The 25,783-nt window shown below is 43.6% G+C and overlaps 2 protein-coding genes across 2 annotated transcripts in view; both read left to right on the forward strand. All coding sequences in view use genetic code 11, as the record gives it.

Annotated features, from left to right (window-relative positions):
• The window catches only part of EGR_07090 (Hormonally up-regulated neu tumor-associated kinase), a gene marked incomplete at both ends in the record, with an annotated part of 6,119 nt that extends 5,551 nt beyond the window's left edge, over nt 1-568 (forward strand). Inside the window, one exon of the mRNA XM_024496339.1 lies at nt 430-568. Coding sequence (XP_024349266.1) covers nt 430-568 — 139 coding nt within the window. The remainder of the gene's footprint in view (nt 1-429) is intronic.
• Nucleotides 569-5,646: 5,078 nt separating this feature from the next.
• EGR_07091 (DNA methyltransferase 1-associated protein) overlaps nt 5,647-25,783 on the forward strand; it is a gene marked incomplete at both ends in the record, with an annotated part of 31,208 nt that continues 11,071 nt past the window's right edge. Inside the window, 23 exons of the mRNA XM_024496340.1 lie at nt 5,647-5,673; nt 5,936-6,210; nt 7,406-7,621; nt 9,037-9,215; nt 10,615-10,646; nt 10,719-10,850; nt 11,559-11,612; nt 11,742-11,814; nt 11,883-12,121; nt 12,195-12,468; nt 12,556-13,365; nt 14,014-14,568; nt 15,675-15,982; nt 17,711-18,140; nt 19,524-20,131; nt 20,229-20,347; nt 21,363-21,721; nt 22,598-22,695; nt 22,730-22,815; nt 23,595-23,715; nt 23,753-23,830; nt 23,920-24,141; nt 25,173-25,376. Of these exons, the coding sequence (XP_024349267.1) occupies nt 5,647-5,673; nt 5,936-6,210; nt 7,406-7,621; nt 9,037-9,215; nt 10,615-10,646; nt 10,719-10,850; nt 11,559-11,612; nt 11,742-11,814; nt 11,883-12,121; nt 12,195-12,468; nt 12,556-13,365; nt 14,014-14,568; nt 15,675-15,982; nt 17,711-18,140; nt 19,524-20,131; nt 20,229-20,347; nt 21,363-21,721; nt 22,598-22,695; nt 22,730-22,815; nt 23,595-23,715; nt 23,753-23,830; nt 23,920-24,141; nt 25,173-25,376 (5,499 nt within the window). The remainder of the gene's footprint in view (nt 5,674-5,935; nt 6,211-7,405; nt 7,622-9,036; nt 9,216-10,614; nt 10,647-10,718; nt 10,851-11,558; nt 11,613-11,741; nt 11,815-11,882; nt 12,122-12,194; nt 12,469-12,555; nt 13,366-14,013; nt 14,569-15,674; nt 15,983-17,710; nt 18,141-19,523; nt 20,132-20,228; nt 20,348-21,362; nt 21,722-22,597; nt 22,696-22,729; nt 22,816-23,594; nt 23,716-23,752; nt 23,831-23,919; nt 24,142-25,172; nt 25,377-25,783) is intronic.

The following is a 25,783-nucleotide window of genomic DNA, read 5'->3' on the forward strand; positions in this document are numbered from 1 at the left end:
CCCTTATTTTAGTCAAAACCGGTAATATAAATGATTAAACAGGGTACTAGATGGGTATTAGAGACCTTTTTCCCTATATTTAATAATCAAAACTAATAAGTGTGCTGCTGTTAAAAGGCCTTTTAAATCGCTCCTTTATTAACTCGTCTAACTAATAATTTTAATGGCCTTTTGGATTATTTTATCCTGTTTTAAGTTATCATCACTGTTGTGAGACTCTCACCGTTTGATGTTGAGTGTAGGCTTTGTTACTCTATTTTATTATGGTTTTAGAGTTGTAAATATTTGGACGCCTATTTGATACATGATGGTGGGGGGGTGGGGGTGGGGAGAGGTTCAAACACTAATACTGCGCCTCAACTAGATATCCTTCATTATTAAATCCGCAGCAGATTTTTTAGTAATTTTTAATGTAAGCTTGAATATTAGCACATCAGGCTATCCAGGGGACGCTATGAGACTTTCCATTCCACCACGATGCGCACATCCTAGACGAAGGTATGTTGCGCAATTGAAAGAACACAAAGTTTGTTACGTACCTGTGGGACGTCTTCCTGCAATGCTGTGACCCAAATCGGCACTGTCACCCTGTGATCGCAATATTTTACTGACTTTTGTGCAGCGTTGCGAGTCTTTCCTGCAATAGTAAGAAGTCAAAGTACTGTGAAATGGAAGGCTATTAGCATGGCCCGTAGGTGGGCAGCGGCGCAGGGTGGAAGTACAATCTGCCCAGACTCAGGGGCCAACGTAGTTAAAGACGTTAGCACATCACTATACCAGATAGGAGTTGAGCTATCCGATATTACTTGAGGGTAATCAACTGCAGATGGTGGAGAAAATTCGCATTTTGCTCTTCCTTTAAAATATGTGTGATATAGTTGTAGCGCCCCCGACTTCCCTAAAAAAGGAAGGAACATAAAAACTCGGGCAGAACAGGTATTGTTCACACAGGGAAGGGATCGGGCAACTGGTGTGGCCCAGAAACTAGCCTACCCGACAAAGGTACAATGGCCCTTTACTGAAATCGTGAATTTTACAAACAATCAACATCGTCCCCGACGCTTCCCGTGGTCAACCTCCAGTGTTAGTCATCACAACATTGTCGGTGCAGTGAAATGATGCCCACTAGCCAACTGTGGCAGCCATCGAATTTCCATGCAACGGAGGCGATACTTGATCACCACGTCATTGATCCATCTTGGCAGTTCTGCTGAATCTGGAGATTTATCCTTTATGGGAACTGTGGTGGGGATGGGGAAATGTACTGTCCATCACGTATGCCCATTACTAGTCGTACGAATACCGGTCTAAAGGCGAAGTCATGTAATAGGGGACGGGAAGGGACTTAGTTCCTTAAGCCCAGAGTTTCATTTCCTTTCCTCCTTGCCGCTTTGTTCTCACTTCCGAGCTGCCCGGACAGACAAGTGGAGGAGGTATCGCTAGGTTACATAATTGATATCTTCACACAGGAACAGCAGACAGCTACGTAAGGAACTAATGCAGGTGGTTTACGGCCAATGTCACTTCAATTCCTAACAACTTCCCTTCAGGACACAGGACTGGGGTGGTTGCCAAAGGTAGACGTCAATTCCATCCGTTTTATTAGGAGTTGTCACAGACTCTCCCACCCGCAGCATACGCACTCATTTAGCTCCACTACTGTTTGTCACCCAGAATTGATATCTTTTGAGAGTGGGTTCGCTTTCCGCTGACACCAATGCAGTGCCCCAAGAGTCACCTAAACACGAAAGAAGAAGAGGAGAACGCATACATTCGCTGTAGAGAAGGGATGGGTGGTTACTGCCATGGACCAAATGCTAGCCCAACCGGCGAAGGCACGGCCAAGACACAAAGTGCTCTTTTATCAACCCAAAAATAAAGCATTCTAACTCATGAAGAAAAATGAGTGGCGTTTTTGCGAAATTATTTTAAACTAGAAATGTTGGGAGGGGACTTTGTGTAACACAGAAGTAATTATAAGGAAAAAGTACAACCTTGATAGAGTACTGGGAGGACGGGCAGGTAAGGCTAGGAACATAAATATCACGTCGAGGACTCTACAGCATTAATTATGAGGCCACCTTTTAAAAGTACCAAATATTTAGAGCCCTCCAAACACCTAAAATCATTCAGCTAAAGCGGGTGGAAGGGTGCATTTAAACACATTTATTCGCCAATAAACTTGCTTTATTTGTATTTTTAAGTGGTTGATCTTCTTTTTGTATTTTAGGGGAGTGGTTCTCTTCTACATGCTGGTGGGAGAGTTGCCTTTTCAATCACCCTACTACGATCACAAACGTCGGGAACGACTTTTGCGTTTTGCGCTGAGAGGCCTCTCACCGAATCACACTGCTGCCATCGCCTCCTTCACCCCAGGTCCGATGGCATTCACCTCTACCGCTTAAGTGTTGAAGGGGACTTTCTTCTTACCCCCATATGTTACCTAAATCCTGTCCAAGTTAAATAGTCTTGATCACAAAAGTCGCCAAATTACGTTGGTACTGAAAGGTGGATCAAATATTTCATCTGTCAGCACAGATTAAATACCGAAGTGCCCAAATGGACACAGTAAATGGACTCAGATGAGCTAAACCTTAGAATTCCATTGTCGTATGATTCTGATTGCAATCCAAATGTCAACGAGCGCATTAATGGGATGGCTTTTGATCTTAGAAGAATCTTCTCACGTATTTCAATCAAATTTTTGTTGAAATATGTGTAATTTTAGCATGTCAGCTGCTTCTACGACAAATGCTTGAGCCGCAAGCCATCATCCGGATACCGATTTGTGAGCTCTGCACGAATGCGTGGATCACGGATTCGGGAAGTCAGCCATTTCAGCCCTTCTCACCCTGCTCTGCGCACATCATCACCACCTTAGAGAACGCCTCTGTAAGAAAGTTGATATTTTAAAATTCCTTTTTGGCATTTACAAGTCCGATATGAGAATTCAAAGCAAGCCGTCCCTAAGACTTCCCAAAGTTAAAAATTAGGCAAAGTCTACGGGCAGAATATGCGTGGTCGAAATACAGGAGGGTCTGGAGGCCATACCACTCGACGGGGGTACGATGACGGAGATTCAAGTGGCCTGGTACCAAAATCGAGATATAAAGGAACATTTACCATATTGCATAGCCCTTGCATCTTTCAAGCGTCGTCCTTGGTGCTCCCCATCGTAAACCTCCCCCGTCAGCCAACATAACATAATTTGTGCAGTAAGGAAGCACTCACAAGCCGACCATGCCATTCATGAGATTTCCATATGGCTGAGGAGATACTTGACTGTAACGCCACCGATCCCTCTTGGTAGTTCTGCTAGATCTGGAGTTTCATCCTGTTTGGGTACTCGATTGGGGGATGGGTAAATGTGTTGGCCATCACGCGTGTCCACCGCTAGTTGTAGGCACACTGGCCTAAAGGCAGAGCCATGTAACAAGGGATGGGATTTAACATAGTTCCATGGGGATAGGCTTTTGCATCTGTTTAAACCTTGCCACCCTTTTTCTCACTTCACTGCTGTCCATCCACGTCTACCTAGGTTCCATCCGGTAAGTAAAAAGGTGGCGGAGATACCACGTGTTTACTTAATCAGTAGACGGCTCCGTAACGAACTAATCCAGATGGGTCACGGCAACAGCTTTACTGCAGAACACGCGACTGGGGTAATTGCCAAACGCAGACGTCATTTCCACCTCATCTCTTAGGGCTCATTACAGATTCTCTCATCCGCAGCATGCGCACTTCTTCCGCTCCGCCAAGGTTTATCATCCAGCAGTAGAATTCAGGGTAGCTGTCCTTTAGTATAGGGTTCGGTTTCCGCTACCGCCAGCGTAGCTCGCCGAGACCTCCCTGTACACAAAGGAAGATGTAATACTTGGGCAGAATGTGTAATGCTGGCGTACAGCAGGGCTTGGAGCTACTGGCATGGCCCAGAGATCAGCCCACCTGGAGAAGGCACAATGGAGGAGCCCCTAAGTGACCCGTCACCAAAACCAAGAGTTAAACAAACTATTAACGTATTACATGACTGTTCCATTGTTTAAAGACGATCAAATATCATTCCGTTATCCGAATGACAAATTATAAGAAAACCAACAATTTCTGAAAGTCTTTTTTTTAAAAATGATTGAGGTGTGAAACTGCAACATCAGTATTTTAGAAATGGTCTAAAGGGGCATGCAGGTCGACTTGTTAATATTTGAAAGGCTAAAAAGGTCCAACTGCGCACTTTGTGTGAGGGCAAAAAGCACAATCAACCTAACAAGCTTGATGCGAATAAATAAAATGAACAAAAGCGCCACCTGGAATTCCCGGCAGCTTTTATTCAACTACATACATCCCCTCGGTCCCTATACTCGCATGTCAATAGTGGATTCAAGTATGTTTCTGGGCCACAGCCTAGCAATTTCTATTGCAAGACTTGCTGTTTCTCCAGTTCTTTCTCATAACCATCTGCTGAGAGATAACCAGATGAATGTTAAAGAATTTTGAGCATATGCTCCGGCAAAAACATGTCCTCCCTAGTTTATTTCACTGTCCTACTAGTTAATTCCTAAATGTAATATATAATTTCCACTAAGATAGACTAAACAGTTTTATTCTAGTAAGCGTAACTTACGACACCCTTTCGGCGGAAGGTGGTCAAAGATTGAAGTGGTTACAGGGTCACCGAATCCACCCATGCTGTGATTTTTGATGGGTTTCAAAGACAACGGCAGGAGAGGTTAGCCGTAAAAGCTCAAATCGTTAATATCATGGAGAAGGTGAAAATTTTTTCCATTCAGTGGTCGTGAATGGGTGAATGTCGGTTACTTTAATAAGGCCCGAAAGTAAGTGGTGGGGTATCCAGACGAAACGGATACTATCGCACGTAGGGGAGAATTCCAGAACGCAGCCCTAAGCAGGGTCGGTAGTGCCAATCGGCTTCGGGGTCCCCTAAGAACTGATCAGCACAAAATTGTCAAGATCACAGAATGCATGCCACTTGTGAGAGGCTTCGAAAAGGAGTTGCGAAATCCGATCTGCTGCGTAATAAAAGTGATTTGCAACGAAAATTTTTTGCTCCTCATGACCGTGTTCACCTCCACATCGTGATGAACACACTGAAATTTTGAAGTTATGCTTACAGCTTGCGGGACTTGTCAAGTGTCATCTGAGTAGCGCAGAAGATTTACACGTTCCGACGATGTAAAAGCAGTGCTGCCTTAATGACTGCGCATCCAAGCAGATGGGTGGGTCTTTCGAGGAAAGCAAACAATTTTTGAATTGAGAGGGGCTGCAAAAGACGTTTGAGTCAGGCTAGGAACTGTGTGTATACACGGGGCTGAAGAAAGAATCTGTCAAAAATTGCGGAATTTATTTATTTCCAGATAAGTTTAGTTGTCTGGTACACTTATAAATCACTCCATTGTGCACTTGTAAAGTACTTGCAAAGCATCTTCACTATAGGAAGATTGGTTAGTACGACTGAACCATCCTGGAACAGCCTGTGTGCATTGGTGCCCCGGGTTTGCTTACCTCCCACAAATGCTAACGTTTGCATTCGTGAAGGACTGTGCTATGTTGAGCGTTCCCAATGAGGCATCCAGTGTGCCTGATCCAGTCATCCCACTCACTGAAATGAACGCGCATGGAAAATAACATATGATGGGAGCTGGGCAAGTATCCACCAAGGTCGGGGTCGTTGCTTCTATCTAGGTAGGCAGACTTACAACCATTCAAATGCACTACTGACGACCTAGTGAGTACCACCCGTCAGATGATATTTCATTTGACTGAAAGGCTCCAGAGGGTGTGCATCCGGCAAACTCTACTCACCCCCATACGATTGGGGCAGGAGGCCCGGTGAGGTGTACTCAAGAGTCCTCAATCGATTTTCTAGTTGGCTTCCGATCGATTCTTGCTGGATCCAAAGAATTTTCTTCACTTCTTTTAGAAACTCACCCCCAGCACATCCTACAAGGGCTCCACTGTGAATAGCAACCACCAGCCGGCTGGGAAATGGGAGGTGCCAGGCAATCACGGGCTAGTGAATCGTGTGAAAGATATGTTCACCAGGAATGGGGATGATGAGTCCTCTGCCGACACCCGTGGAAATGAGTGGCTTCTGGCAACTGACAGTGAGACCAATGATACTAATAAACGTTCCGAGTCGACTGATTCAAGTGCTGCTTTTGGTGAACAAAAGTGCAACAATATTACTGAGGTAAGGTATTAGGCAAGGTGAATGGAAGTTCACCGGTCTTTCGGTGAATTCCTTCCTCCCGATCATTTCATGAAATTATGAAAAACAAGTCAACTTTATTTGTGTACATAGTAGTTCGGTTATTCAGCAGATATGGATTTACTTAGTTAAAGACCAGATAAAGTTTAGTTAAGTCCCGTCTAATATATTTTTTCTTGGCAAATAAATAAAGGCTATAGATTACCTTGCCCGACTGCAAAAAACAAGCGCCTCGGAGATTGTTCGAGCAATTCTGGAGCGTCCTATTGGAGAAGTTTCGGCCACTTTTCAAATTTTGCTCCATTTGCATAGACAAAATGCAGGTGAGATTTTAAATCTAAAGTGTTTGCTTGAAAACTATTCCTTGCTAAAGTGATAAGAAGGGTGGAGATTCTAACAAAGCAAATTAAACCATGCAGTTAAAGGGACTCTGGCAAATGAACATCCTAAGTTGGTTAGTAGAGATTGGCAATCGAGCTTGAAATCTAAGGAAAAAGAGTCCAAGTCAGCCTTTCGGAGATTACAAACCCCATTTATTTATTAACGTACCGAGTTGTTTGCTGCATTTTCGCACCATCTCGGTGTCTACCTACACCATAGAAAGATAGGTCAGCACGACTGAACCATTAATCCTGAATCCAGAGTGTGCTTACCTTCTGCAGTTGCCAACGTGTGTTGGTGAATGTTGTGTTGAGCGTGCTCACAGAGGGATTAGCTCCTAGTGGGACTTTGCGGTGGGAGAAAATGTGTGAATTAGGCATCAGGGAGACCTGGTCGAGACATCCTACACACTGAAGTAAATGTTCGCGGAAAATGTCTGCTTCAGTGTGAGTTGGAAATGCAGCCACTGGAGGGTCTTCTTCGATGCCCACCCTTGAGGTGTTAGCACCACTCAGGAATCACACTACGGTTAGGCGTTTCATCCGCCTGTATGAGCGTAAATGGGAAGTTTCGTTCATCATCGAATGCTGGTCTACGGATGGACTGCCACCGCTGCTCATTGATGAAGCGTATCTGGACTGATCCAAGCACGGTATTTTGCCATAGTCGCATTCCCTTTTAACATTATTGTTGTAAATCTGGATCCTTGATTCATCGTTAGAATTCGCTTCTTCCCTATCACAATAAAAAGAAACAACCTATCGTCATAAAATCTAGCATGTTCTATCTACTGCCCCAAAGATTAACAACTAGCTTCTGCATTAAAGGCATCTACTTGGTGGATCATACAGCTCCAGGATGGCCTCAACTGGAGTTGGCATCATTCATGGCCTACATTGATCCTAACATGATGAAACGTCTGCGTGTCAACGCCAAAGATGTAGGAAATTTGGACAGTTCTGCATCGAGGGGTGCACTTCATAGTATCAATTGGTGGTGGTGTCCCATCCTTTTGAGGTTAGGCAAGTTTTTGCGATGGTAGAAGCTCCAACGTATTAACTCAAGTGATTGTCGATCCCCCTACTTATACCACTCTCACAGCAGACTATGCAGTTCAATTTGCCAGAAGTATGTCCGTATTCACTTGATGTGAGCATAGCGCCCTGAGACTTCCTGGAAGATGAAAGAAGACATAAGACTTGGGCGGAGTATGTATTGGCAACGTAAGATAGGGTTTGGTGCTGTTGGCATGGCCTAGAGGCCAGGTCGCCCGGCAAGGGTACCATGGCGGAGCCCCTAATTTATCCATTACCGAAATCAGGAGCTGCCGGGAGATCATTGAACACAATGTTCTGGGTGGTTACAATACACTTTATGCGAAGACTAACCTAAGACAAACCTTATCAAGTAGTTGAAGGGATAAGCTGTCACGGAGGTTCATTTTCGATCTGTCAAAGTGGTGCTGAGGTGATGAAGGAGGAGTGAAGCTGGATGCAAAAAATTACTTTAGCTTCCTTTTAAAAGCTACTTCCCGCAATTTCCCTCATCGAATTTTAAAGCTTAACCATTACACGAACTTCTAAATTTATCACATTCTTCAAGTCCTAGTTAGTAATTTTTTTGGTTTCATTTAACAGTTTGTAATGCATAAGTTTGAATTCAAATCTGAAAAATTTTGGTTGGAACTAATGTATCACATTGGAATATCGTACAAGACCGACAAATAAGCAGCAAAAGGTTGGTTTTTATTTGAGCACATGCTTAAAAGGCATAAGCAAATGGCCCATTTTTCCTCGACAGATGGCTATTGAAAACAGCTGGAAGGAAAGCAGAAGTCTTTTCCATGAATTATTTCAGAAACACTTGCTAAAATTCCATTGACCCAGGATGTGTGTGTTGTGACACCGAAGTGGAAACTACCATTAACTCCTCACTGACCTCAGGGAGATGATCACTCCTCGAGGCATTTTTGTAATACTTTACTTCTTCACTTAACTCCCAATTTTACTAACGGATCACTCAAAGGCTGCGTTGTTGTACCTTGCCCGTGTAGCCTGGCCTGTGAACCATGACAGTAGCCTTCAAACCCTTCTGTAGGTCGACAGTGTCCAATCTGTCCGAGTATTACATCTTCTTCCGTCTTCAGGAAAGTCTCGGGGGGTTAAATTATCATCAGTATCTGCTGTCACTATTTACAGCAAGTCTATCGGCCCATTTACTGGGTTCCTTGTCTCATGAATTGTGCATTTGACCTTTTCACATTTCATAATATTAACAAGTCGATCAGTATGTCGGGTTAGACTAGTTGACTTTTTTGACGAACCCTTCCCAAAGTTCGACAGTTTAGCCTACATTCGCCCGCGTGAACTGTCGAAGACGGATTGTCAAAAGTACTTCTATAGGGTGTGCTTCAATTGGTTTCCCCATTCTAGGAATTTGGGTGGTTGCTGCTGCAATGGAGCAGGTGAGGTGTTCACTGGCAGTCGGTTGGATAAGACGGCCTTTCGCAGAGCCCTCATGGTTTCGATTGAAGCCTTCGAGCGAAAAATGATGGGTCAGACCATTTCACAGGGCAAAACGGAGGTCGCTCCGAGTCTCGTATCGTGCAAGAGTGAGTGCCCTTCTATCTACGATATTCCCACTCTAGTCATGACTTTTCCCCACTTCGATAGTCTCTTTTATGCTAGAGACTTCATCTGAAGATCGGCGATTTTTTGCGAGAAAGTGACTATTAGTAAGGGTTAATACTGATTCCAAATCCATCTTGTGGCGCACTTGAGTGCCATCCTACCAAAGATTTGGGGTGATAACGGCTTTGTGAATAAACATTATCGCAATTCCGGAAAGCATTTGTTTTATCGCAGCTCTAAGTTCCAATGGAAACCTCTCAAACTGTCCCAAAATCGAAGATTAGGATGGAACAATGGTTCCTGCACTTTTCAACCATTGTCTGATCATTGCAACAGCGTCATGGACACATACAATCCCCGAGCGCAGCAGCTGGTAATATTTCAAAGCCTAAGGTTTCATTCCAAGAAGGCGTAGGAGTGCTTGCTTAGAAAACCACTGAAAAGCTGAACCGCTATTTTTTTCCTTAAATATGCTTGATTAAGCATACACGACCCACTAATAATGGGAATGACATGTGGTAACTTCGGTTCAAGAGTAATGTTAGTCCAACCTTACTCCCAACCATGCCTACGGCGTTGAAGATCAAGTTTACTTGAGCACGAGACGACTGCAAGTCTGAATCCCATTTGTGACAAGGCATAAGGGAATCTTTTTAAGCAACTGGGTTAATAGTGGTTGAATATCAGGAGTTTCGAGGTTAGCCAGAACCCCGTGTCTCTGAAGCTTTAGCTCAGGGCCTTTTAAAGTTTTCACGGAACCGCTCAAATCGTAATGGATGCGGCAGTCCTCAACGGTTTATCGGTAACCAGCCTGTTAGTGACCCGCTTAGGCAATTTAAACCAAAACAACATTCCATTGAGAAATAGAGTTGATAGAACAAATTGCTGTAGATGTTTGCATTTCTGGACCTTCCTGGGCGTGAGATTTGAGAATGGGTAGGAACTCAAAGTCTCGTTCCAAATCGCCAAACAAAGAAGGATCTACTTTAAAAGTCGATTCCACGTAAGACCGCGTATAAACCAAGCCACTGTATTCTCCCAAGATACGCCCTATTACTGAAGTTTGCCTTGCTTACAACGACTACTAGATAATTGCAGAAACAAAATAAATAAGTTGCCGCAATACTTGCTAACATCATGATTACACATGCTACGTTTAAAAGGAACAACGATCTGATTTTTTTATTTGACGGCAGAACTGCTTTAACCGTCGTTTTACTGGTATCATGTAATTTATGGTGTTTATTTTCCGGCAAGAATTTCAATGGATAGTACAAAGATTACGTCCCGCACACACTTGTAGTTTTAAAGACACTACACTAACTGAGATTTCGTTTATGAAATCAAGTGGTATTTATCGTTGCGTTAATTCCCTTTTAGCACTGGACGGCCGGAGACCGAAGCAAATAAAGGTGAAATTCCTATTTTTTTACTAGAATGAACAAATTTTGTCAGTGGGGAATTGCATGTTAATTGTGCTTTAGTCGAAGCACAGCATCAACGCATTCGGGGTGGTGGTGATGCGAAAGACGAACCAACTGCAAACCCCCGAAGACTCGAGTAGACTGGCGCGCGAATTCACTGAGCGCCTGCATCGCAGCTCGATCCGTGCCTCGGTTAGAAGTAACTTCAAAAACGTCTAGGTGTTACCACAGGTCTTCGCTTGAAAAAAACTGATTATTTGTTGTACCACTTGTTTCTAATGTTAGTGTGCGGGTTCCTGGCTTGTGTGTTCTTGTTTGTTAAATCTTTCTCACGTAAAAGAACAGAAATAAAGGTGAAAATAAATCCTTGGTACCAATTCTTCATATGTTATATGGAATTAACAGTGGGAAGCCGAGTGAAGTGGCAGATTCTAGGGTGTGATGTAAAGCAGGTATCCTTGCACAGCACATCAAATCATTTTGTATTTAAGCTGGAGAGAAAATCATTTGAACGAATACAGCTGAAGGGTGTGATCCTTGCGAAAAAATATGGCCCTTTAAACAAGGGTGATTTAGGTGTTGAATGATAAAAATCCTATGTAATTATTTATTTGTTAGTATCCGCTAAAAATTCTGATTAAAATGAGGGGATAATAAAAACTCAAGTCTGATTAAAAAGGTTTCGTAATTTGCGTTTCCGGTTAGGCACATCTCGTCTTATGCTAAAATGAAAGTCATATGTATATGCAGTTTTACAAAAGTACAAAAAGGGTTTAATATGCTTGAGTCAAGTAGATTTTTTAAATTTTGATTATATAAAAAATCTTTAATGTATCTCCTAAATATATCTCTGGGTGAATTAAACTAGTCCTTTGGTTGTTTTATATCTTTGTTTTCGAGTTGCCCGCCTGGCTTGAAGTTGCGGGACCGCCATTGTTGAATTGCATTTTCTATGTAAGTTGTTTGTTTTCGCTTACACTTGCTTTCCTGACGGTTCATGCTAAATAAGTCAATTTATATGGCATTTTCTCTGCTACAGGTTCCTTCTTAGTCTTCTTTTTGATGAAGTATTCTTGAGACAAGGGTGAAATGTCACATACGGGTGGTGATATAGGGAATAACGCTCCCCCAGTTCAAGCTTGGAATAGAACACCAGGTAGGGATCTAATACCTATTTTGGTTTTCTTTTTAAAATTCCTATTAAACAGCTATACCTTTATAAAGGTAAACCGAGTCTTCCTAATTTGTCCGGAAATTTGCCGAATGCCTCTTCTTGGGGTGGTAAGAAGAAGGTGAACCCAACCGCCACCTGCTCAGATGCCTCTGCAAGTGGAGATGTCTGGCCTTTGTTAACAGATCCGCCACTGTCACGCAAAAATGAACCCTCGCAATGGCCAACACCTGCTGAGTTAGCTGGGACGTCAAGGAACGATACCATTAATGACTTCTCAATTCCCAACGCCGTAAGTTTATCTATAATTTTGGTTGCTGAATCTGCCGTCGTATAGTATACCTGAACACTGCATGTGTTTTTAGTGGAGCTCGCCTGGGACGTCTCTAGCGCTTCGTACTCTAGGCGACGCCGAAGATCGAAACGACTCTTGGCCCCCATTGGATACTGCCAAAGCTTCTAATCCCATTGACCCGGTATCCATGGCCCGTGCTATCACAGGCAGTGGAAATCTCGTATCAGGTGACAGTGCATTTAATTCGCGCCAACAAATTCACAGTGTGGCTGGCGGGAAACCACGGAACGAAGGTTTCTCTAGTTGGGGTCCTTCTATCGATGGTGACTTTAGTGCATTTGCGAGTAAGTCCCTCACTCATCAACACGCTTTTATTCAAGCCTTTGCTTAAATTTCTTTAAGGATTTTGTGAGGCTTCGGTTTCCACCTAGATCATCAACTACCACCTACCTCCGACAAGACCGCTACAAACTGTCAACAACCCGGTGATGCTCTCTGCCCAAGTGCCAGTGATTCTGGTAACCATATTGATGGACAGAGCGAGGCAGCGATGATTATCAACACTTTAATCAACTCGAAGGAGTGCTGGGGTCAGCATCCTGTTGACCAAGCCACACCCTGGGATATGGCGCTTCTCAATGAGGAGCTGGCATCGAATTCCACGGCAGCAAATTCCGGCAATCACAATTCCACTGGCCTCTTAGGGGATGCTATCTCCCTCGCCATAAAACACCGTCGCCCAGTTCGAGGCAGTTCCGGGATCACTAACGCAGGCGTTCCTGTGGAGTCGAACGTGTGGTCTAGTGAACCGCCTACGGGCACCAGCATTTGGGAGATGCATTATGAGAGTCTGGGCGATAGGTCGGGGCGTTGGAAGCAGTCCTCTTCTTCGTCTTCTACTGCAACAGCAGGGGTAGTTGGTGGCGGTGGCAGTGGTTCGAGACTGGACGTCGTTGCTTCACCACCTGGAAGTCATAGAATAGTGTCCTCGTTCATGAGTCCATCCCCCGTTCAACAGCAGCAACAGGGACGTGGTGGTTGTTTCCAAAACAATTTTTTTCCCTCACAACCGCAGCAGAGATTCGGTCAGGCAGCTCTACAACCACCAGGATCGGGAAGAGGAGTTTTTGGTCCAAACAGCTTGTTGAGTGTCGGCACCACTGCTGGCGGTGGCTTCAAATCTCAGGCATCTGCAGTTGCTCAGGCTTCGGCCGGATGGTCGCTTCCACTCACACCTGATAGTCAAAGCAAGTCTGGGGTTACGCTTAACTTGTCACGTCTTATAAATACACGAAACCATGGTCTTTGTGTCGCCATTTCCAAATCAAAATCTAGTACATTATGTCCTTGTTAGAAGTCAATTAACCCAAAGAATATTTTTGCTTTGCATTTGAAAATCAGTGATGTTGAAGTATCCCGTCGTAGATATGACACTTTTGGTAATGTAAATACTTCCTCGAAACTAAAAACGTTTGTGTTCTGCCACCACTTTGGCTGTACACGTTTTGGTTCCCAGAATCATTTTAATCCTTGCCAAATCCACACTTCCATTTATCAGCAATTTACCCAAATTCTCGCTCCTTCGGGACGGTGGCTCGGTCACGTGAGAGTGTCGATGCACCGTTAGCACACATCGTAATAGAATAATGTTGATGTCGATTATTTTTGTCTAGGGTTAAACCTATTGGCAAGGAACGCTTTGTCCCGAATTTTTTGATGCTTCGTATCGATCCCCTTGAGTAATCGCTTACTGGTTTTCTTTGGAATGCTATCTGTATGATGCTATTTACGTGGTGTGCTACTTTGTGGCTTCCTTTCCAATAACGCTACAAATATTAAAAATATATTGTTGGTAGTCGGTATAATGGTGCCACCTCTTTTGCATGCAGGCCCGTTGGAAGATAGCAAACGATTCCTGGCGTCTTCAGGGCCATGGAGTTCTGAGGGTCGTGGGTTGGGGAAGCAGCAACACCAGCAGTTGTCCTTGGGTGATACAACGCGTTGGCCCTCGCCCCTCGCTCAACCCTCCTCCGCATCAATCGATAGCATCCCGTCATCTTCCGCCCTCGCAGCGCCACTCCCCTGGCAAGGTGGCATGGATCCGCGCAAGTTTGTGCCCTGGTCCCAGCAGACAGCAGTAGTACCACAGCCTCCCTCTGCAGCAGCACCACAGCGCTTTCATCTTCGTCAAAATACCTCTGTCCTGCCTGCCGTCGTCCCTAGTGGCGCTTCGGTGTCGGCATCATCACCCTCGGCGCAGCCCCTGCGACTCCTCGCCCCTAACGCCGGCCACCAACACCACACTCACCCCCATCACGCGCCATCTACTACTACGGCCCTCCTCCGCACTGATATTGCCAGGCAACTCATGTTGCTTGGTTTCCATGACGACGCTGGCGCTCTCCTCTCTGACAATGGCATTGAAGATTTGGAGAAGTTTCTCTGTAAGCTTACTCCTCTTTTCCATCGTTACATTGCTCAATAATCCGAGGATAAGTCTGACTGGTACAAATTGCAGGCGGCTTTGGAGTGGATTTGAGTCATATTCGTGCGGAAAATCAGCTCATTTTGGCACTTTTGACAATTATGTACACAGCTATCCAAACAGTAGTATCACATAAATGGTTGTAGCAATCTTGTCGAGTGCTCTCTGAGTGTCGATGCAATATTGAGCAATGCAAAATAAACCGGATAACATTGTCAGCTGTATGCGCACTAATTGTTTACTTATAATGTGGGGTGGGAAGGATGAATTTTTATATAATAAATGGATGAACTTATAGGTTTCGATGTTAAAATTGGTACAACTAGCAAGGTGCTCTATGTGGCTGCTTAGTCCTCATCAAATGATTAAATTGGTGTCGATAATTTTTTTGGACTTTAAGGTGGTTCCAGCTGGCAGAAATGGTTGTATTGCGTTGATGACCTCTTTCTTTCTATTTAGCAGTATTTTTCTTAGAAAGTACTCCGGTATCGATTATAACCTAGTCCACAATAAACTGGAGCAGTTATTTTCAGTTTCCCCAATTAGTTCTGTAAAGGTCATAAATGTTGTTTATTGACGTTTTTCCACATCCTCGAATGTGTGTCGTTTTGAGGCAAGCAGGTTGTTGCTGTTGCAAAAGTTCACATACTTTAAAAGTACTCTACAAGCTTAAGTGCACTTTAGTTTATGACTGGATGTTTTTTTTGCCGTAATTTTATCTCTATATACGTGAGATTATTAAGAATATCATTTGAACGGTAAGCCCAGATTTACTAGCGGAGATCCTTTTTAACTGCCCACTTTTTTTCTGCACGATTTCATGATTGTTGTCTAACTTATATAAATATTTTAAAGAATTTACAGATTCAGTGAACGATTCATTCTTCGAATCTGTTTGTCTCAGAAGAAACAGCTACATACAAGTTAAATGGTAAAGTAAATTTACAAGACATGCGTTAAAAATGTTGGGGAAAAAACTCGTTTTGGAGATTTTTTCCTTGCTTTGCATATCTTTTAATGTTAGTGATTTATTTTTTATAACGTAAGTCAATTACACCCTTTTAGATGATCTCCGCGAGCGAACGGGTGGAATGCACCCGGGCCTCAACCAGCTGATCAACTCGGTCTCCACCGTTCTCATGCCAGCCGGCGGTGGCGGTTCGGTAGATTTGCAGCAGCCCCAGCAATTGGGACCACCGCCACAGGCCTTTGATCTTTTCGATAATCGTGGCAGTGGTGCCGCCTCTCACTTGGGGAAGCAACACTTTGCAGGTCGGCAGAACTCTGCATCACCCTCAGACGCACTGGGCCAACTGCTTATGCGTGCAACCCATCTTCAGACGACAATCATCCAGTTGGACAAGAAAAAGAGAGTGAGCAGTTCTGCTTTTTGTTGGTTGCATAATTATTCGAACTACATCCTATTTTCGTTAGTTTTTATTCACGAAAGAATGTAGCCCTTGATCGGTTGGACCGGTTTTCGATGGGACGGTTCTTCTTAGTAGGTAATCTAGAAATTAAGTCGTTGTTCCCACTGGGGTTGGTAATATCATTTTTAAGTTAGGAAGAGCTGCTACGGGTTGACGTCATGCTATTCGAAAAAAGGCCATCATTGACATCTACAGTTGCATGTTGCGCAATTCAGCAATGAGGCAAAGTTGGATGATGGAAACGTTTTGCGGTAGTGAAGTAAATCGCTATGAAGATCAAAGCTCCTGGCAATGGGGGCAGCATTTATCATCAGTTTCCAGTCAATTTTCGATCAGAAATATCCTACTTTTATGAGAACGTTTTATGTTATTTTTAATTCATTATTTTAATAGAGCTACTGCTATATGAGGTCCGTAACTATCATGTGCAGATATGTACTGCTGTTGACCAAGCTTCACCGCCAAGCCTTCCGTTTTAGTAATTGAATGGGTGGTTATTGAGTTTGCTGTTTCGAATGTTGGTTTCTTAATTATCATCACACAACTCATGTGCCATAACCTGGGAGTGAACCACTACGAACAGGTGGGGTGTGTCCACTCGATACTTTTAGACTAAACAGTTGCGTTGATGCTGCGCTATTATCGTTGGGTGTGTGCACCCATTACACATGGTCGGCGATAAAACTTGCTACAGCTTATGATTTCGGTGCACTGATCCAACAATTAATGATGCCTGGAATAGGTATTTCCTAGGTGTTTCAACATGTGCCACTTTGTACGGATTGATAGACCCTTTCCAGTAAATGCTACCTGATGTTCACCCATTGAATTTTCAACATGTGTGGCAATTCACATTCGGCAGTAGTGTTCATGATTCCGCGCCCTTGCCATTTGGCAATTCTGAGTTTTCGGCTGTATTCCTTTGACTCATTCACTTAAAGCTTAAACATTTATTATTTACTTTTCAAAGGCGACTTTCATTTAAGAGCTTTAATTCATGAAGCCCAAATCCTAATACTGCAACGTTACATAATGTTCCATCTATAACCGAGGCGCCTTACATAGTCTGGTTTCTGTTGGTGAATTCATAATTAGTGAGTCTTTTTCACTTGCGTTTCGTCTGCAATAGAGTGTGGTTGCCAATTTTCAAATTATCGTCGGAGGCTTTTGATTATTTCTAGTCTGCTTAAAATTATGAATTGACTGAATAGTCGGAATTCGTAGCATAATTACCATTCTTCGAACCCTTCATTTTCCTAGTCTGAACCCTGTCCGTAATGATAGGCAGTCGAGTTTACGTGCAGTCATCTAGAAAGCTGACGTTGAAAGGGTTTCGTTGTCTTCGGTGGACTCAAACGTTGGCTGTTCAGTTAGAGTCCACAAAGCTTGATCCATCAAATTCGAATCCATTCCGCCTTTAGTCCGAGATAAGACTACTAGGGGCTTAACTGCTAATTGTTGCCGAAGGTTTTTTTTATCCCATTTAAACAATTAGGCGATTGGTTAAACAATTTGGCTGCGAATCATTTCATCATGAATTCGTCTAAATGTCGTTGGTAGGGGGAGAACTGAAGTGTCTTCATTGCGTAACTTCTTTGCAGCTGATAGACTGTAGAAACTTGAACATTTGAGATAGGGTTGCTCACTTGTTTCTGTCTGCGCTGTTTGTAGGAGCTGAACATGAAGCACTCACAACTACGCAAGATGAACATGGGTGGTCCTACAGCTCACCACTCCAACTCTCTGCTGCAGGAAATTGTGTTGCAGCAGGCACAGATCTCACAGCAAATCGAGGCACAGGAAGCACAGCTTGGCCAAGCGCGTCTTCAAATCGCCTTCCTCACTCGCATCACAACTGGTGGCGGTGGCGGCATTGGCAACGAAGATTCCACTGCTGCTGCCGCGGCCACAGCTGCCATGCTTATGCGTCTTCGTTCTGGTGGTGGTAGCGGCGGTGTTGGTCCTCCACCCACTCGAATGATGAACCATCCGATGGGAGGATTCGGAGGCGGTGGGCCTCGTGGAAGTGGGATGCTTCTCAGTTCACCACCCCCCTCCAGTGATTTGGCCCCCAGATTGGCCGATTTGAAGCTCTCGATGGGTGTGTTTCGTCTTTTATTCCACACTGCTTGATTAAGCTACTCGATGTTTGTCTTTGTAAATATTTGCTACGTTTAAGAAAGGCAAATGAATTAGAAATGACTTTAAATACTGCTTTTTGTAGTGGTATTTGATCTAAAAGTGTAAAACCTTTTCGCACAATCTCTTGCCAATGATTTCGTGTTTCTATAGTCCATCAAATGACATAGAATCGGAAATTGTCTGCAAAGTCCAACTTGGGGGTTGATTTAATCCCTACAGTCATTTGTTTGAATCCACACAACTACCTCTTAATCATGCAATGACTTGGCTAACACATTTTTGAGTTTGTAACTGCTTCCAGTCATATTGCAACCTTGATTGTGGCCTGGGACTTATCCCGCAAAATTTTCAAATTTTTATGATCCGTCCCAATCAAGGCTCAATATGTTTTTTTAACACAACTTGCAATTGAGTCGATTTTTTTATTATCTAAGCTATTTTTCTGGTCTATAATCGGTATCCCTTGCCTCTGGTTGCGTAATTTAAGATGGCAGTAACGGTTCTGATACTCATTTAGTTCCAATTTCCTAAAATTCTAGTACCTTCTAATCTTACGACCCATAGTCTTCAGTTTACCGTTGTTCGCTTGAGTCTAAACTGGAATCGTTAACCGAAAAGGAATTCCTTATTGGATTGCCTTTTTCAGGTGTGAATTGTGTTTATTGATGATTTGAGCCTTTAACCTCGTTGTAGTGATTTCTTGGTGCAACTCATTTTCTATCTCTTTTTCCCGGAAGAGACTGGTTGAAAGTTGGACTTAGCTCGAAGTGTATAGATGAAATGGTGATAAAGAAGTTCCTCCATTATAAACCAAATAACGAAGCCGGTGGAATGCCACTGTTCACTGTTCTCATTTCGTAGTCTTGGGGTTATCTTAGCATAATTGATAGTGCCACTGCGTACCTGTTTTTATTCAATTTTGCTTTTGTTAATGCCTGATTTCGCTTATCTCTCGGTGGAAGGCAGATTTTTCATGTGTCAACTTACCGGTGCCCCGACTCTTGTTCCATAGTGAAATTTTCTCGCATGAAAGTCATTTCAACTTTGCCAAAGGCAGTTCATTAAACTCCGCCTATACTCTTTGTAGTCAAGGCCTGTTAACAGCTCTTTCGGTTTACGTCTATTACACTGTGCTTCTGACAAGGATGAACTATGGGAATGGTTAACTTCACAGTAACATTGCGCAATGCAACTCGCTCTTGACATTAAAACTGCTGCACAGTTTTCAAATAATGGGACGCAAGCACTCCCTTAAGCGATAAGTTAGACAAATGAAGGTGTTTGTCGTTTTTTCATGAAGGAATGTGAATAAACGTCATCATTTGTTTCATGGAACTCGTAGACGTGGGCCGTCGAATGCCTTGGGATGGAGGAGGTGGCGGTGCTTGGGACGTCTCTTCACCTCATCAATTCAGTCACGTCTCGTCCTCGAACACCTTCCTTAATAGCGATCCCACCTCCAACGTCTTTCCTCTCACCTCTTCCACCATTGGAGACCGTCGATGGGCGACCTCCAACTCATCCTCTGACTTCCACCAACCTCCTGCCCCCTCTCCCTCCACCACCACTGCCGTTGCGGCAGCAACCAACGCCATCTGGAACGCCTCCTGGCTCCTGCTTTCCGATCTGACGCCTCAGTTCTCCCTCGAAGTTCTTCGAATTTCTATTACAACCGCACTGGATCAGCAGCAACAACAGCAGAACGTAGTCATTGGTGATGGCGGTGGTGGCGCTTCGAATACCGGCGTTGCCTCTTCCGCCTCTACCTCAACCTACGAAGTTCATCCCAATCTGCCGGCTCGCTACGTTCTGGTGGGTTTCCTGAACCCTCCTGATGCCTCCGTCGTCTCCACATTTATCTCCTCTACTACCAATTCAACAATCAAACTCGCCAACAGTGTTACCATCATCAGTCCCGCGGAGGCTATGGCAAAGTTGCAGGAGATCAAGGTTTGAGGCTAGCTGGCTTCCTAGTCCAGAGAGTTCCTCCTTCAAGTATGTGTGCACGCACTTCTGATTGTGCGTTTTTTTCCTTTCGTTATTCCAGACTCTGGATGATGAACTTCAACAGCAGCAGCAACAGCAAACCCCATCTCAACAACAAACACCACAACAGCAGGGAAATCAATTAACCTGGCCCCCGACCAATGCCCTCGCTGGCGAGTAGTAGTTTGGCTAGATTGTGTACGTGTATGTGGAGTGTCGTCGCCCTCATTGTGTGTCTGTGCGTGTGTGTGCATCGCAATATAATTCCTTCTCTGTGTGTGTTACCTTCCCTCCGCCTCGCCTCACCTCACTTAGCATTAAATCTACTGTGCAATTCGGTAACGCGATACTTGCCCTACCTCGGAATTGACTGGATAAGCGGACTTCCGAATCAATGTATTCCCCTTCTTTGCTCTCCCACCTATATCTCATATGTACCTGCATTCACACTCACCCAAACGGTGTACGAATGAGGGAAGGACAAAGACGATTAACCTCGGTCAGTCCCGTCGCTGCCAATTTTACCCGCCGGAAATTATCATTCTCAACAGGTGTTGTTACTAATGAAGGTATGCCAGGGCGTTGCACGTACGCATGTACACGCGTGCACACGCACTTCCATGAACAGAGCCTCCTGTGCTATCCAAATCCTGTCCACACTCACGAAAATACAACTACACACATTCTCTATGTTTTTTGCCTGCTTGTGGTATGCTAATGCCACACCACATTCGAAACTCCACATACCAAAGCGCCGGTGCGGATTTTGCTGGTAATACTCCTACTGCCACCTCCACAAGCACTACCATCACCACCACTACTACTACTGATGATGATACTCTGTTTACTAGTCAGAATTTATTGCTGGTATTTTCTTTTTTTGCTGAAGCAAGGGAGGGAGCTAAAAATCGCCCTTGGGAACGTCTGAAGTAATTGCACATTGCATCGGTTTTTGCCTTTGCGTTCTTCAATTCTTAAGAAAGGGATTACTTCGCTGAAGCGTTGGGATCATTTCTAAGGGCGTTTAGCGTATCGGGGTGGTCTCGTGTTGTCGTGGCATTCTGGTTCCAAGGGGGAGGGGGTGAAGAATGGCTTTTACTCTTCACTTAGTCGTCGTCTTCGGTCCTCTGTGGTCGGCCTCGTGCTTCGGCGATCCCAATTCAGTTGTGTACTGCTCCTTGTTGCATTTTCGCAGCAAATCGAGAGAGCTTAGGAGACCAGCAGCGTGGGAAGCTTTAGCGCGGTTTTGTCAGGAGTGTGGGTTTGAAAGTGGTGGGAGCTGGAACGTCCCATATGGTGGTATGCGCGGTCGGGGTGTGCCTTGGCTCTGTGTCACGTGTACTGTGTGGTGTCCTTTGGTTCAGGTAATCACCACCGCTAGATGGGTATGCCGCGTCATGTTTGCCGTTTGGGTCCGTACATCAGGTGGAGGTGGAATTGACGAACCTGCGAAGAGCCCTGATTTGCGGGGTCACGTCCTGCACTTGTCGAGCCTCTCTAATTCGTTGTCTTCCTATCTGGTGACCCGTTATTGTCTTCAGACCATGAACAGAGGTCACTGCCTCGATAGCACATGGTTGTAGTGCCACGTCTGATTTGTGATGTCACTTTGTGGTGGGGTTGTTGCGATGATAATAGGAGGAGTTAAAGTTGGGTCAGGGTGCCATCGGGAAAAGCTTATCAAAATGGGTACTCATTTGCATTGCTTATAGCTAGTAAAATGGAGTTGCTGTACGGTACTTCCTTTACGCCTCAATTGGCTGAGAGGAATTAGATGTACGCTTAGAAAGCACGAAAGTGGAAGCAAGTCTCCATGGCATGGAAAGGCTTATACGGAGCGCTGGCTCTGGTGATGAGATCTTATTAGCAGACCGACAAATGTGTTACTAAAGATAGCAACTTACATGAAGCGGCCTCATGGTGAGGCATCATACAATCACCATGGTCTTAATACGGTTCATAAATAGGATAAAACTCCGGATTTGGTTGATTCACCGAGAAGCATTGCTAGTGCTGAGTTCATATATTTCCTCCTTAACCTAACAATTCAACGGCAGCATTTCCTAAATGTTAGAAGTTTTAATCTATCTAACGGGTTGTGGTAGTTAACGTAGAACAAATGAAGAGCCGTTTGAATAGAGTGGCTATTAAGTGAACTGATGTATAATTTATTTGACTTCAAGTGTGCAGGATATTGAAAACCAGATCAGACTCATTACCATTAGATCTTAGGTTTTAATTTGCTTTATCAAAACACAATATGCCATTTTTACCATATTTACATAGTAAAAATATTTTAACATTGCATGCCACGCCTTTTAAAAACCCTATAAGCAAAAAGTACACACTATTTAAAGTTACTATCAAATTACTATACTTTTGTTTTTTAATCAAAGGCGCCTGCTCTAGTTGCGTGTGCACCTAAGGTAGAAATGGCTACCGACGTACTTGATATCCTAGACATCGAAGAATCTGGTACACGGAAGTCTTTATTGGATACAAAGTCATTGCTCACCAGAACAGATAAGGTAAATGTTCACCTCTTTGTGCAATTCACATTAGAAGAAAAATGTCGTCAGGCCAACACACATCAAGCGTCCGGAACATATTCCAAGGGAGGTCTGGGGTCTGCAGAATACCTTTAAGAAGTAATATCAACTGTGTAGATGCTGTGTGTAGCTTTGCTAAAGACGTCTTTTTTTCACCCATTATTGCTTGTCTATGATTTTTTCCCGTGTGTGTACTGTTGATGAAGCGTCACGATGAAGTAGTCCTTTAAACCTTAATTCAAATAATCTGACCCTGCTGCAACTTCTCTTGTTAGGTTGTGGAGCATGTTTTCTATGTTTGTAGTTGTTAAATGAACACATTATAGAGTTTTCATTATTTAACCTTGATTTATATCTTTTAAAGCTTGATAACTCGTCATTGTTTGCTCATATGCTGGTGGATTTTTGATTAGTTTTTGCAGTTGACTTTTTTAAACCTAGTTTTACATAATAGCAATGTTTACCCAACCCAGAACTATTATCGTGCACTGTTTGGAATGTCAGTAATTGATGGCACTCCTGCGACTAATGGTTGCACTAATCTTACTTCTATACTAAGTGTTAAGAATTAATACCACTTGATTTTAAACATGCTGGAGCTTCACTTTACGAGTCATAGGATGTATTCTACATTCGTCAGTCTTAAACAAAACCTTCTCCCCGAACTTTAACCCTATATTTGAGCAGTTTGATTGTTCTTATTGTACATTCAGTATTCATCCATATTTGGCTCCTTTTCAATTCGAAGTTAGGTGCTGTTATTTTTTCGTAATTGGGCTAAACAATTGTCCCTTGTTGCATGCTTTTCTGATCTACCATTGTGTCTACTATTTTCTGGAACTAGGGGTTTGAGAGTATTTTTGTTGTCCTCGCTTCAGTGAGCTTCCTCCTCTACTGCCAACCAATGAATCACCCGTTTATAAACAACCAAAGGCCGTTTTTGGTCCCGGCCGTGTCCGTCGCTGGAAATGGGTGCCTTTTAAAAACTCCGCACGTGGCGTAGGGCTTTCGTATCTGTTGTTGATTTCTTCTCTAGGATAACCTGGTTCTCTATCACTGGCGTCGTGAAGACGCCGATGCTAATGAGGAGTACCACTTTGCCCGTCTCAACAAGGTACTTTTTCGCCAAGAAATATCTGCTTTAGTCAATATCTACTTTCTACAAATAAGTAAATAATTGCAAAGTGCTCTACTTTCTTGAAGCACATGGAAGTGCCAACGTACACCGACGCCGATTATCGGGCTTATCTGCAGGACTCGAGATGGACCCTGGAACGCACCAACCACCTAATGGGGTTGGCACGTCAATTCGACGTTCGGTTCATCCATATGCACGACCGATGGGATGTGGAGAAGTTTCCACCTAGGCCCTCCTTGGAGGAACTAAAGGCTCGGTACTATAGCATTCTCGGGATTCTTGACAAGGTAAGGCAGATGTTCCATCTCGAACCGTATTCAACAAGCTGTATTACCAATTTTTCACACTGAACTTGAGCTGCAATTCGAATAGAGTATTTCTTTACTAGACTTTAGTTTCCACCCGAACTGATCTTGAAATGGTTTTATTAATTGACCCAATGAGTTATGTATTGGAACATTTTTCTGTGCTTTTTTTTAAAAAAACTCAACTATGGTATATCGTAAATTAACATTATTAACCTAGGGGAAACGCGATGCATCATGTGGTGCGTTTTAATTAACCAGAATGAACAAATCTGATTTAAGCCTAATTGCTTAGACCACACACACGAAAACTTTTACTACAATTTTCGCTTGACCGTAAAATTGCGCTATTTTTATTGGACACTTATCATTAAAACCAGACACAAGGGTAGGGTTTTAAAACGTTAGTAAAGTTGTTTCTTATTTCCAATTTTCCTTCGGAAAGTAAACGGAATCACAGTGCCTTGGCAGTAGTGGTGAAAACGTGGGATGAAATTAACTCCTTCAAATGGGAGGAACGTTAACGGTGATTCAGAAGCGTGCGTTTTGGACTGGTGAAGGAAGACTAAGTGTGCAAGCGCAAGGCTCAATAAATGATATGCAGGCCTGAGATGGGCCCGAAACTGTCAATAAGACACCCCGTTTTCCTCCTACTGCAAATCAGGAAACACTTTTGGAGTTTGACAGTTTCTCATTTGCATTTTAAGAATTAAAGGTCTTATTAAAGGATTAATAATCCTTCCTTGACCATGGCGTGATAAAATACAAAAATCCGATTTTTGTTTCCTTTCTTAAACGCCATCTTAAGGCTAACGCCGAATGCTTATTTGAATACAGTCTGTTTCTCGGGACATTTCATAATTAGCAGAAAGATGTGTTTACAGAAGCTGTCTGTTCACCTTCCTTAAAAGGATTGATTTTGTCTTTTTTCTAGTGGCATTTGCTAGAAGTCAAGTACCATGACTCTTTAGCATCCGATTTCCTTTCGAATCTCTATCACTTTCTACGAGTAGATCCGCGGCACAAATCTGAGTCAAGGCCTCCGATACGACATTGAGCATGAGAAACGCCGGAAGCAGCAGTTGAACCTCCTCTACGGTCGCAGCAAGGACGAGGTGGAGGAGGAGGAACGTCTCATAGGCGAACTTGAACGCATTGAGGCGCGTCGAAGAGAGCGTGAGAGGAAGAAACAGGACCTTCAGAAACTCATCTCTCAGGTAAGGTATTGTTTTCCTATCATCCCCTTTCCCGGCAAATTTGATCGGTTAACTGTTTCCTGGAATAATACCTTAATAGGTCTCTGATTGAATGATCGGGTGCTTAGGCGACCTTTCTGCTGAGGCACATTGGGAGATGTTTTAATCTTTGAAAATTTTGAGTGGTTATAAATATTATGGATCACTCTCATCGGTTGCTCAGATTGTTTTTTTTTATCAAAGCCAGTCAATGGAAGCTTTTTTAGCTCATGAGGCTTCCTATTGGTCATCGGTCCTTTTAAGCTAGTTTTGAATATTCTTTTGCTTTACCTATTTTATACGGGCTACATATAAAGACCCTGTATCGGAAATAGCTCCGTCAATGGCCTCGTTATCGAATCTCATAGCGGAGGTGGTATCACAAGGGC

The sequence above is a fragment of the Echinococcus granulosus genome (assembly GCF_000524195.1).
Source record: "Echinococcus granulosus chromosome Unknown EG_S00069, whole genome shotgun sequence".
In the NCBI taxonomy this organism is placed as follows: Eukaryota; Metazoa; Platyhelminthes; class Cestoda; order Cyclophyllidea; family Taeniidae; genus Echinococcus; species Echinococcus granulosus.